Here is a 12,624-nt window from a genome sequence, read left to right as displayed (position 1 = left end):
TAAAAAAAAAACTGACACTTATTAATAATTGTTCATTTTTACTATAATTGTGTCCTTCTGAATACAAATCAATTATGCATAGCTTTAGGCCTTGTTGAATTTCATTTTAAATCTCTTTTTTACCCTCTAATCTCTTCCCAAATTGTTTTAATCTTTCTGCCAAGTTCAATGAAACAGTTTTCCTCTACCCTTTGTGCATTAACTGCATATCTCCAGTATATTTTTATTACAGCAATTAATCTTGGCTTGGGTTACATATGCTTTTCTGCTAAGATGTGTACCCACTGCCTCCTACTGTATCTGTTGGATAATAATCAGAACATTGAGTTCATTCTTCTCTGATCATTCTCTTGTAGGCAAATTCATGTGCAGACAGTCTTTGTCTTGCTGCATGACCCACTTTCTCTTAAAACTGTGGCCTGGAATATTTCCTTTAGAATTTGCTGGTATAATTTGGACGTCACTGGTTTGTCAGTAATAGCAAAACAGGTCCAAGTTATGTATATATACACCACCACGTTTCACAGTTGGAGTAAGGTTCTTATCTTGGAAAGCAGAATTCATCTTTCTGCCAAAAATGCTTTTCATTTCAACTAACTCTCCAGTGTCACCCAAAAAATAATTTTTCCAAGAGTTTTCTGGCTTGGCCATGTATGTTCAGTCGTATTCTTTTTGGAAAAAGGCAACTTTCTCCTTTCAAATGTGAGGATGAAACCTGACAAGATGCTCACTAACACCCACTGTGAGCCCATAAGATTCACCTAAAAAGTGACAGTTCCCTATCAAATCCCTAGCAGATCACGTTCCTCAATAAATAAAGTCTAATTTATCAGGTTTTTTTCTCTCATCTTTTAATTAGGTTCTGCTTATCTCAGCTTATCTGCTTGTTTTTGCAGTTATGTTGTGCTGAGGCATCCAGCACACATCCTCTCTTCTTTGCCAGAAAAAGACTTGAACTGAATTAAAAGACTTTGTTCTGTTTTCAAAATAATCTTTGGCTGATATAGATAAATATCAAGGAAATGAGAAAGGAGACCATCACAAAATTTAATATATAAATATACAGAAAATACTAGCTTTGGATTTTTGTGCATGATGCCATGATAATTAATCCCATTAATATCTGCGAAACAATCCAGTTGACTTGGATTGTTGAGTGTTATGTGCTTTGTTTATGAGAAGCTGTAAATAAGGCGTTCAGCGGTCCCTCTTTAAGTGGGACTGCACAGCGTTGGCACTCCTTCCTCTGCTGTCCCACATCTTCAGATCACATCCCACATTTTCACTTGCTGCACAGGACACTATTCTAAAGCCTGGCTCTTACTCAGTGTGTCTAAAAGGAAAAACTTTTTATTTTCATTCAGACGTTACAAGTTACCAAAAAGTCTCAGCACTGGTGACGTGCACCACTGTGTTTGTCCCACATTAAGTTGTTGGGATTTGGTCATCTCAGCTGTAAATAGAATATCAGTCCCCTACCTGCAAGATGGTGTTTTCTACAGCCCTCCAAATCTACTGTCAGATAGCAAACATCCAGATATTTTAGGAAATTTAAGCATCCATCATTCTGGGTTAACTTCAGCTACACTCCATAAGTCCATATCCAAAGAACAATAGATATATATATAGATAAGAGATATATATCCTTAAAAATATGAAGGATCGGGCTCAAGGTCATCTAGATTTCTACATATTGGAATTTTAAATGTCACTTTTTATTCTTTTTATATTCATTTATTTTTAGAAAATTAATGACAGTAAGGATTTGAAATTTAGAACTTTTCTATTTTCTGCAATTCCTATCACCTGGGATTATGTCCAGACAAATCTGAAATGTTGTGGTGTGAGGCATTTGAGAAACTGGACTGATCCACTTGAAATTACATTTAATGTGTATGCACGCGATTTGTTTCTTAGATCTTATGCACATGACTTCTTGACTGTAGAGCTAAAAAAAAAAAAATCACCTGAAAGTGCTGAAACAAGCTGAAATACGAAATTTAAGATGGAGCCATATAGACGTAACTGCTGCACTTCTGCCCCCTCGCCGGGTGGTGGCAGCAGCAAGCGCGCATGTGCCACAAACGGTATTCTCCACGCCCATACAAGGCGTTTACTTCAAATTTCCGCATTTTGGGCTAAAAGGACAAGTAGTCGCACTAAACTTTTCTCTGCTGTGGTGCAGTTGTTTTCGCTGTTATTTGAGTGGCAATGGCCAGACTTCTTCTGGGGGCAAACCTGAGGAGATGCGTCGCCTCTCAGATCAGAATGGCATCTGATCAGGTAAACTTTGGTGGGTTTGGTGACAGTTTTGGACGTTAGCAGCTAGCTCGCTAATGTCTTCCATATCTGTAAAAGGCTGGCGAGGAAGCCAGGTGGTAAAAAAAATGCGACTTAATTGGTGGAAAAAGCAAACAGTGATGTTTGCAAATAGAGGTGGCGGCAGAAGATCCCCCATGGCTGCAATGAAAAACACGCAAAATGATGTATGTGCAGTTTTATTTACCCCTAAACACTTTACTGACTCACTTTTTTGCGACATGTCAGTTGGTTTATGGCTATATAGACTAAGTTTGTGACATTAATTGTAATGTTGTTCTTATGAACAGGATAAATATTGTTATCCCCGTTTTAGTTGTGTAAATACCTGAAATAACCTGCATTTATGTGCAAAACTGCGGAAATGCGGCAAGCTCTTTATCTTGGAAGGAAAAATTAATTAAATTAAGCTTTATTCATTGTTTCAAACATACATTGTTGCTGAAAGGAGTCCGTGAAAGAAGTGAAAAATCTAACCTTAATGTGTCATTTCAGTTGAAGGTTGGCACACCTTATTCAGACTCCAGTGAAAATGGTCAAAGGTCAAAAAGATCACTGTAGTCTATTCCACATTCTAAACACTCAGTCTGAGCTGCTGCACACTTTCTTCTTCTACTACTACATCCAGCTGCCTCCTTTAGAGGTTGTCACAGCAGATCGATTGTCTCCATCTCACCCCATCCCTAAAGATCCTCCTCTCTGCATCTTCTTCTTTACTATTCATGACCCTCCTCTGACATCTTCCTCTTTTCCCCCTGCCTGCCAGCTCCATCTTAAACAGCCTTTATCCAGTATATCCACTATCCCTCCTTTTACACATGTACAAACCATCTCAGCTTTGCTTCCCAAACTTTTATCTCCAAACTGCTCGACCTGAGCTGTCTCATGTCTGATGTACTCATTTCTAAACTTGTCCGATCTGGTCATCCCAGTAAAGATCTTTACATCTTCAGCTGAGCCTCCTGTCATTTTGTCAGTGCCACCATCTCCAAACCATACATCATAACAGGTCTTGTCTTCTAAATCTACCCTTTCACTCTTGCTGCTATCCTTCTGTCACAAAACATTACAAACCGAACCAGTTTAAGAACTCTAGTTCTTCTATCATCTGGAATTCTTAACACCAATCTAAATAGGCTGAGGCTACACAGGTTGTGCTTTTTGTTTTTTAAATTATGTCTGTATCTACTTGTGTTGTAGAGCCATTTGCACATATGGGTCTAGAACACAAATTGGGAGTCCCCATCAGGATAACAATGGGATTAAAATGGATCTGTGTGACCAAGATTTTAACTTGTGATGGATGAGCGTATACTTGTGGGTCAGATGAAAATAAATGCACTTGTCTTGATTTACAAAAATGCTGGTCCTAACATGCGCTTGCACTTTGTGATGTGTTTTGTTTTTTCTTCTAGCTTGGTGAGTTGGGCAAGGGAGCTGGGAAAGGTGGTGGTGGAGGAGGCTCTGTGAGAGAGGCCGGAGGTGCATTTGGAAAGAGAGAAGTAGCGGAAGAGGAGCGATACTTCAGGTAAATACTCCCTTGGATTTTAGTTTTTTCCCCACAACACTTTCACCCATTAACTTTTATTTTTATTTTTTCCACTTGTAGGCAGAAGGAGAAGGAGCAGATGGAAGCGCTGCGGAAGCATCATACGGAGGAGATTGAGCACCACAAAAAGGAGATTGAGCGTCTACAGAAAGAGATCGATCGCCACAAGGGCAAAATCAGAAAGCTCAAACATGACGACTGAACCTTGTTATTTCTCCTTAGGAGTCCAGACTTATCAAAAGGTTAATGGTCATTAGGCATTGATTTTTTTTCCTGCTTATGTAAAGCAGGGGGTCATGCTAACACTATAACTTCAAAAACAATGAAATAAAATGATTAATTTTCACATGTATCCAGAATTCATTGCCTCTACTTTATTGCCAAACCTTTTTTTACTTTGAGCTTTGAATTGTTTATTAGAATAAGGAGGCTGATCCTCTATGTAGAAATGTGGCTCCTATTGGGTTAAAGCGGTGCCAGTTGTATTCATTCTCCGTGGTTGGATAGCTGATGAAGCGCTCGTTTTTCATCCCAGCGCTACTCGGTCAGTTTGGGTGTAAAGCCCTTTTGAGCTTGGCCCGGTTATCGCCTGGTTTTGTTGGCGTTAAGCCCAGCTCACTTCATACCTTATAAGCAGTAAGCATACGTCTTAAACTTTGTATAAGCGTCAGGTTGTCCGATACGAGCACGCCCGGCCTGGCCTGTCAAAACGAACATACCCGCCCTCACTCGGCGAGTTTTCGTCCACATCTCGCGATGGTTGCGAAGCAGTGGCGTTGTTCGGGCGAGCCGACGACGAGACCGTATCTGTCTGGAAATTTGTCTCGTGGGTTAGACTCAAACATATTCCGCGCATTTAGACACTATTTGTATGTCCGATAGGCTAGTCGTTTCACGTTTTAACACCCGTCGGAGTTAGTTTTCTGAATCGCTCTGGTGAGTTTCGCTAACTGTGTGTTTGCCCGTGTACGGGGCGCGCGTGTACTTGATTTGCGAAAGGTGTCTTTCTGCACGGCGAGGCCTTCGTATGTAAGCTCGTTAGCCAGCTAGAAAGCTAACCATCATCATTGTTTTGTTTTTTTCGCAAGGGCAAGATAACGTATTCGGGGATCCCGCGTGACCAAAAATGCTGTAAAATCTATCCAGCGTTGTCTGCTTGTAGAAGAGGGTGTTGTGGGGTCAAAAACATATGGACGTAAATGCATAAAAAGAAAAGCATTCATCTCGCTGGCTTGCAAGCTGCATGTGAAGGGGGGCGGGACTGAGGCTGTACGTGTTTTCTTGAAGTGACCAGGTTGTTGTTGTGCAGTACATTATAACGTGTCGACGCCGATTATAGTTCTTAAATTACATTTATAAGAACTACAGTTCCAGTGAGTCCTATTTTTTAAAATTAAATAGAAACCATAAAGCTTGTAAATCAACTTGATTTACTGCACTTGAGTTGATGACATACATAAAGATTGAAGTGTAGTTTAGGATTGTGGATCTTTCTATTTATTGGTCTGATTTTAAGTAAAATAACCTGTTAAGAAGAACCATTAAAACATTAAAATTAAGTAAAATGTATTTCTTTGCTTTGCTGCTGAAGGAGAATGGCTGCTGCTGAGGTAAACGGTAGTTCTGCCCCGGCAAAGGAGGAGGAAGAGCCCATGGATGTGACCACAACACACACAGAGAACTACCAGACCCTCCTTGATGCTGGGCTGCCCCAGAAAGTAGCTGAAAGTCTAGATAATATCTTCCAGACAGGTGAGCGGCTGTATGTTTATTTCCACTAAAAGAATAATGTATACCTGCTTTTCTGTAGCTAAGCCTCATGCTGAACATCCATTGTACCCGTAGGCCTAGTGGCATACGTTGACCTGGACGAAAGGGCTATCGATGCACTGCGGGAGTTCAACGAGGAGGGAGCGCTTACTGTGCTGCAGCAGTTCAAAGAGAGCGACCTGTCCCATGTACAGGTATCCACATAGGCGAAAATGAATAGAACCCATGTCTCTTTGCCCTTGACAGGAGTTTTAACTTGACACAAATTGTTGGAAATTAATTATCTCGTTTGTTTTTGTTTTTTATTGCAGAATAAAAGTGCTTTCCTTTGTGGAGTTATGAAGACCTACAGACAGAGAGAAAAACAAGGAAGTAAGGTACAAGAGTCCACCAAGGGCCCAGATGAGGCAAAAATAAAGGTAAACAAAGTCATTTGGCTAAGTTTTTTTTGTGTAGCGGGTCAGATTGAATGTCATATAAACACGCCTCTGCAGCCACAGCTCAGTTAATGTTTGTTTTGTGTGTGTGTGTGTGTGTGTGTGTGTGTTTGTGTGTTTCAGGCCCTGTTGGAGCGCACAGGATACACCCTGGATGTCACTACAGGCCAGAGAAAATATGGGGGTCCTCCACCTGAGGATGTGTTCAAAGGCACTCATCCAGGCAGTGGAACTGAGGTAGAGAAGCAATTAAAAGATAAAATATGGGATAAAATTGTCTGTCATGATTTCCAAGGCTGGGTTTTGTTATTTGAGTAAGACTAAGAAAATATGAGCTACAGTGTCATTCATAAAGACTAAAAGCGTAATGTTTTGCAAATCATTACGCTCGCTCACATTTCTTTCCCCTCTGTTCACTCCTCAGGTTTTTGTTGGAAAAATCCCCAGGGATTTGTATGAAGATGAGCTGGTGCCGCTCTTTGAGTCTGCTGGTCCCATCTGGGACCTCAGGTTAATGATGGACCCTTTATCTGGTCAGAACAGAGGTTATGCCTTCATCACATACTGCAATAAGGATGATGCACAGAAGGCTGTGAAGCTTGTAAGTAATGTCGCGGGAAATATCAGTCCATATTTTTAACAGCTTGAGGGGAAATAGACTTAAAGGTTTACTTATTGGAAAGTGAAATAACTTGTGCTTCACAGTATTTTCAGCTCCTTTCACTCATTTGTTAACTTGTCTGTTTTTTGTTTTTCTTGTTTTTTACAGTGTGATAACCATGAAATCCGCCCTGGAAAGTACTTGGGAGTTTGTATATCTGTTGCAAACAATCGGCTGTTTGTCGGATCGATTCCAAAGAACAAAACAAGAGAAAGTATATTGGAAGACTTTGGCAAAGTGACAGGTTTGTTTCTAACATGCAGGTTTTTGTTTCTTAGAGACTCATTTAAACAAATTATCAGTGCTTAAAAATGATTGATAAACACACACAACGGTTGTGATAGTCAGATGTTATTGTTTGCCTCACAGAGGGTCTCCAAGAGGTGATATTGTATCATCAGCCGGATGACAAGAAAAAGAACCGTGGTTTCTGTTTCCTCGAGTATGAGGACCACAAGTCCGCGGCACAGGCTCGCCGTCGCCTGATGAGCGGCAAGGTCAAAGTGTGGGGGAACCCGGTCACTGTTGAGTGGGCTGACCCTGTAGCTGAACCAGACCCAGAGGTCATGGCTAAGGTTAGCGATTTTAGTGTCTCATTGTTTAATACACATCAGGCACGCTCTGCATTCCAGTGTGACAAACATACTGTTTCCTCTGTTATTATTATAGGTAAAGGTGCTCTTTGTGAGGAAGCTGGCAACAGCAGTGACTGAAGAGCTTCTTGAAAAGACCTTTTCCCAGTTTGGAAAGCTGGAACGAGTGAAGAAATTGAAAGACTACGCTTTTGTCCATTTTGAAGAGAGGGATGCTGCCGTAAAGGTGAGTTTCTCATGCTTTGGCCAAACCTTTTTGCTTGTGTGATGATTCTGTGTGTTTCTTTTATGAGTAACTGATTGTTTTGTTTGATTAGGCAATGGAGGAGATGAATGGGAAGGAACTGGGAGGAGAAGAAATTGAGATTGTCTTGGCAAAGCCCCCAGACAAGAAGAGGAAAGAGCGCCAAGCAGCTCGGCAGACTACCAGAAATGCGGGGTGAGTCAGAGACATCTGACTGGTCAGCTGACGTCTTCTCATTTAAGGAATCAATTGCTTGAAGTGATATCTTCTTCTTTCCAGGTATGATGACTACTACTACTACCCACCTCCACGCATGCCTCCGCCAGGCCGAGGCAGGGGCCGTGGTGGCCGAGGGGGCTATGCCTATCCACCAGATTACTATGGCTATGACGACTACTACGATGACTACTATGGCTACGACTATCATGACTACCGTGGTGGCTATGAAGACCCTTACTACGGCTATGAAGACGTGTACACCATGAGGGGCCGTGGTACTCGTCCCAGCAGGGGAGGTCCACCTCCTCCCAGGGCTCGTGGAGCTCCACCGACACGAGGCCGGGGTGGCTACGCCCAAAGAGGGCCACCCCTCGGTGGTCCGAGGGGTGGCCGAGGAGGGCGGGGTGCCCCTTTCCAGCCTCAGAGGGGCCGCGGTCCTCGCGGGGCCAGGGGCAATCGCGGCGGAAACGTCGGCGGAAAGAGGAAGGCAGACGTGTTTAACCAGCCTGACTCCAAGCGCCGCCAGACCAACAACCAACAGAACTGGGGGTCCCAGCCCATCGCCCAGCAGCCCCTGCAGCAAGGGGCCGACTATTCCGGTAACTATGGTTACAGTAATGACACCATGGAGTTTTCACAGGATTCTTATGGGCAGCAGTGGAAGTAGATGCACCAAAAGGTATTTGGCAACAAAAAAAAAAGAAAAGAGAAAAAAAAAAAGAAAAACAACAATAAAAAAACAAACAAACAGGAGATTGGCCACAATGTTTTTGATTGACTTTTTATTCTTCATCCTTCGTGAAAAAAAATCTGTATATATCTCAGAAAAAATAAAAATAAACGGACAGACCCCAGAATTGGCTCAAGATGATTGGCAGGAAAGCCTTTTGGCTGAAGAAATGAACGTAGCCGTTGTGGTGAATCATTTCCTACTCCTACGGTTACATTGGGACACGTGTCTTTAAAAAAAGAAAAACACTCAAAAAACGCTTTTATTGTTACTTTTTGTTCCTGGTTCTTTTTAAAGCCAACAATGAACATTTACACACAAAAAAAGAAAAAAAGTGGACATTTCCTTCTCAAAAAGTCTGAGACAACATTAAATAATGAATATTGCCTTGCAGGAAGTTTCTGTCCATGCCCCTTTCCTCCCTTCTCCTTCTTGTACTCCCTTTATTTGTGGTTTCTCATAGTTGCTTTAGGGACTTGCTTGTAAATAAATGCATATGGTAGAGCTTTCTTACGTCATTTTTTTTCTTTTTCTTTTTGCAACGGTGGAGAAAAGAATCCACAGGAAGGAAGAAAAATCAAAGTTTTGTAATGTTTAAAGTGTATGCCTAGCATTTCTAGATATAGACAAATTGTGTTTTTGTTTTTTTTTTGTTTTTTAAACTGATACCATAACTTCCTATGTTTTCTTTAAACTTGCCCAGTAGAATTTGGTTTGGCTTACCTTAAGAGCCATAGCAGTTTGTTCTCTGATGTTCTTTGTATTTATAACTTTTACGTTTGTTCCGTTTCAATAAAACTCAGCTGAGCATCAGTCAATTGTCAGATACTCAAATTCCGTGTTGTCATTCAGTATTTGATTTGATTTTTAATCTCAATTCTCACATTTGGATGAATATCTTCTTTTCCAAGTCAAATTCTTTCTCTCTCAAAGGTTAATCACAAACGACTGAAATTGCGCAGTCAGACAACGGGACGAGAATTCGAAAGGTGTCTGGATGATACAAAAGCAGGATTTATTTTTTTGTATTCCTTATTCTTCAGACTGCAGTAATATCCTGCACACTGAATTCATGTTGTGAATGTTGCAGCAACAATTAAAGGGACCGCACTGTAAATTGGACTCCTTGCAATTACCCAAGATTGTTCCTGTCTGTCAAACGGTGAACAACCAGCCTACCGTCACTTAATGCTGTCGTTTATGACGAGAAGATGGAAAGCAATTTACTCTTGTGAAAATAATGCAAGTGCTTATTGAGCTTTTTATTGACCGGTATTACATTTGATAATTGGGGAACAGTGGGTAGCTAACACAGGATTTTCACAGGTGTAAATTTCCAGCGCCTCCCAACTCCAGTGTTTTGTTTTTTTCCCTCTTCTTTAGGGCTGACATCTTATGAAACTTAAGCTCTGTATCCACAAACTTTCAAGACAAGGACAGTTTTGGATAATAGTAAAAAAAATTTATTCACATGTCTGTGGTCCTGATACTGACCTCCTTACAACATTTAGAGCAACACATTTGACTTGGAATGGATTTTCTGCAGCTAATTTCCAAAATCTGCACATCATCTCATCGTCTTTTTCTCTCCTTTTGAAGACCCCAAGGATCTGACCATCCAAATTTCCTAAAACGCACCTCCAGCTATAGCAAGCGATCACCTGTCAGGATCTCTTTAGAAAACTTTTTGGTTTTGTTTTGTTTCTTTTAGCCATTGCGTTTTGGTGCCATGGTGTCATTGTATTTTGTTTCATGTGTCTGTCCTCTTATTCCAACCTGCCTAGGTGGAGAAGCATTGAGAGCGGCACCGCTAGAATGAGGAACTCACCTGAACGGTACTCAAGGGTGAGCTAGCCTTGCACAGAGTACTGTCTCCTCTTCTCTAGCTAATTGTAATCACTGGAGAAACATTAGCCCTAATTATACACTATGCTTTTATCATCTCCTTGCTAATATACTCTGCTGTGAATCAACTTTTTTTTCCTTAGGGTTTTTTTGGGGGGTGGGGGGTTGATTTTTTTTTTCTCTCCTCTTTTCCAGGCTATCAAGAAGAAACAAAAATTGATTGAAGAATCATTGGAAATAATTCAAACCGGCAGATTTCTGGGGTTTAGAGAACATGGGAATGATGGGTACTTCATTCACAATTATAATGCCAATTTTTCATCTAAAGGTCAATGGGAGTCGTGCACAAATTTAGACTGATTAAACAGCCAGAAGGGCAGCCAGCCAAGGAATTTGGTAAGCACTTGTAAACCTAAAACTATGCAAAACACCTGCTGCCTGTCTCAGCTTACTGCACCAAAATCATCTCAGTTGTCTGCACGCGTTCTTTAATTTGGGCGGTGGGTGCGGAATGGACATTTTTCCCCTTCTGTGCCACTAGAGGTAGCAGCTCTGCACCAGCACTACCAGTGGTGCATTGTTTCCTTAGCCGATGCTGCACTTATTGGCTATTTTCAGAGCTGAATAGGTGTTAATTAGGGGGTCCATATTTACTAGAGAAGCTACTTTCCATATTTATTCAATCAGATTTTGAGCTGCTAACTTAAACCTCTGTGAAACTGGCCTGTGTTTAAACAAAGGCTGCACCTCTAAACTGATGTCTTTACCCTTTACCGCCACAAGATGGCAGTAGGAGGGCTACATTATTTGTGTTTCACAGGTAAGCCGGGGATGTAGAGCTAGTTACTGACACACACACATTTTGATTAAAGTGCCTGCAAATGCTGGAGTTTCCATAACAGCCTCTCATATCAGAACTGTGTCTTTATATGTTGCCTCTTGTCACCAGGCAGTAAAGGAGCTGCCCCCATCCATGTGAATGGGTTCACAGAAATGGAAAGGACTGATTGGTAAGATTGTTCATTATCAAGTAACACTCAGAAAGACTAAATATGATTTTTTTAGGTTAGTTTGTTTTAAAACATAATGTTGGATGTCCTAGTTCTAAACTTCCCAGAGCAAGTAAGTCTTATAAGGTTTTCAGAATAAAAATATATAAAGTTATTAATCTTGTGGATTTTATAAATGAGCATCATATGACTCTTTATGGTCATGTGCAGGGTTTGATGGTTAATGTTTAAAAATTGATCAACCAGGATTTTTTTAGCAAGCTTTGTGTGTATGTTTTCTAGGGACTGCTATCCCTGATGATAAACCACATACCACAAGATGAGGAAGGTGCAGAGGTCCAGAACCCAGGGGGCACATCAGCCACATTAGGCTCAACAGAAGTCAGAGGTCAGAAAGTTTTGCATCATAGTAATCGTATAAATGATCCCCTTCTCAGCTAGAGCAATGTTATGCATCAGAGATGTGAAGATTTTATAGCGCTTGATTTTTAAATAAATAAAAACGTGTCCTTTTTTTGTCTTTGGACAGAAATCGAAGAAAAAGATGGACACGTGACCCACAGCTCCATCAGAGGCCTTTGGCTCCACCTAGTAGGCGGCCACTGCTCATTCATCCAGCTCAAAGATTTACTGCTGGGAGAGGGAACGATCTATGTATCGGACTGTTTGATACATGTTATTGCACAAATAAATTTGCAGCTTTGTGTGTGCATATTTTTTTTTCTTTTGTATAAACACAATATTATACAACTACAGCATTTCTGAGATCTCATTGGAAATGATGGAGTGCAGTTAAACTATAGCTGACTGTCTCATAGCACATTTCCTGTCTCATAGTCTCATAGCACATTTCCAGTCAAACCAGTGGCAATAGGGGAGTGGGCATATGTGGCTCACTGTTAGACCTCAGCCAATCAAGGTGACTGTACTCAGCTCACTGACTCACATCACTCAATACAAATAAATACAGGAAGCACAGAGTTGACCTAAGCAAAGGGAATTTAATACCTTAAACGTTCAAATAAATATTGCATTAGTCACACAGGGTGTCTGCACCATTGCACTTATAAATATATATTCTTAGATGTTCAGTCAAGTGTAGTACAGTGAATACACAGGCAGACGCAGATGTGTAGTACGACAGTGGGGCCTGGTTTGGGGGAAAAAAGGCTGAAGACATGTTACAACAGAGTCCTGCACCAGCTTAAAGATTTCAGCAAAGCGTTCTGAAGGCGCGACTGCTGTTT

The 12,624-nt window shown here is 41.1% G+C and overlaps 2 protein-coding genes across 5 annotated transcripts; both read left to right on the top strand.

Moving 5' to 3' along the window:
- Positions 1–2,114: 2,114 nt before the first annotated feature.
- On the top strand, positions 2,115–4,220 carry atp5if1a (ATP synthase inhibitory factor subunit 1a). Its single transcript, XM_031738748.2, has 3 exons — positions 2,115–2,283; positions 3,735–3,847; positions 3,929–4,220. Exons 1-3 carry the CDS (start codon positions 2,212–2,214, stop codon positions 4,068–4,070), a joined length of 327 nt encoding a protein of 108 aa, XP_031594608.1. The 5' UTR covers positions 2,115–2,211; the 3' UTR covers positions 4,071–4,220.
- A 390-nt stretch (positions 4,221–4,610) lies between these two features.
- Positions 4,611–12,089, top strand: LOC116319443 (heterogeneous nuclear ribonucleoprotein R). 4 transcript variants are annotated; one of them, XM_031738776.2, is made up of 16 exons: positions 4,631–4,804; positions 5,460–5,620; positions 5,714–5,832; positions 5,950–6,057; positions 6,199–6,312; positions 6,500–6,676; positions 6,845–6,980; positions 7,106–7,311; positions 7,406–7,555; positions 7,647–7,768; positions 7,853–8,391; positions 10,307–10,367; positions 10,696–10,763; positions 11,317–11,377; positions 11,660–11,765; positions 11,907–12,089. In XM_031738776.2, exons 2-12 carry the CDS (start codon positions 5,464–5,466, stop codon positions 10,339–10,341), a joined length of 1,863 nt encoding a protein of 620 aa, XP_031594636.1. In that variant the 5' UTR covers positions 4,631–4,804; positions 5,460–5,463; the 3' UTR covers positions 10,342–10,367; positions 10,696–10,763; positions 11,317–11,377; positions 11,660–11,765; positions 11,907–12,089. The 4 variants fall into 4 exon arrangements, with proteins under 4 accessions (XP_031594634.1, XP_031594636.1, XP_031594637.1 ...); XM_031738777.2 differs by lacking the exon at positions 10,696–10,763; XM_031738774.2 differs by lacking the exons at positions 10,307–10,367; positions 10,696–10,763; positions 11,317–11,377; positions 11,660–11,765; positions 11,907–12,089 and having other exon boundaries at positions 4,611–4,694; positions 7,853–9,356.
- Positions 12,090–12,624: the final 535 nt, after the last annotated feature.

This window comes from Oreochromis aureus, linkage group 22, assembly GCF_013358895.1.
Source record: "Oreochromis aureus strain Israel breed Guangdong linkage group 22, ZZ_aureus, whole genome shotgun sequence".
NCBI lineage: Eukaryota > Metazoa > Chordata > Actinopteri > Cichliformes > Cichlidae > Oreochromis > Oreochromis aureus.
The sequence above is the reverse complement of the archived record's forward strand: the minus strand, read 5'-3'. Positions and strand labels throughout refer to the sequence as shown.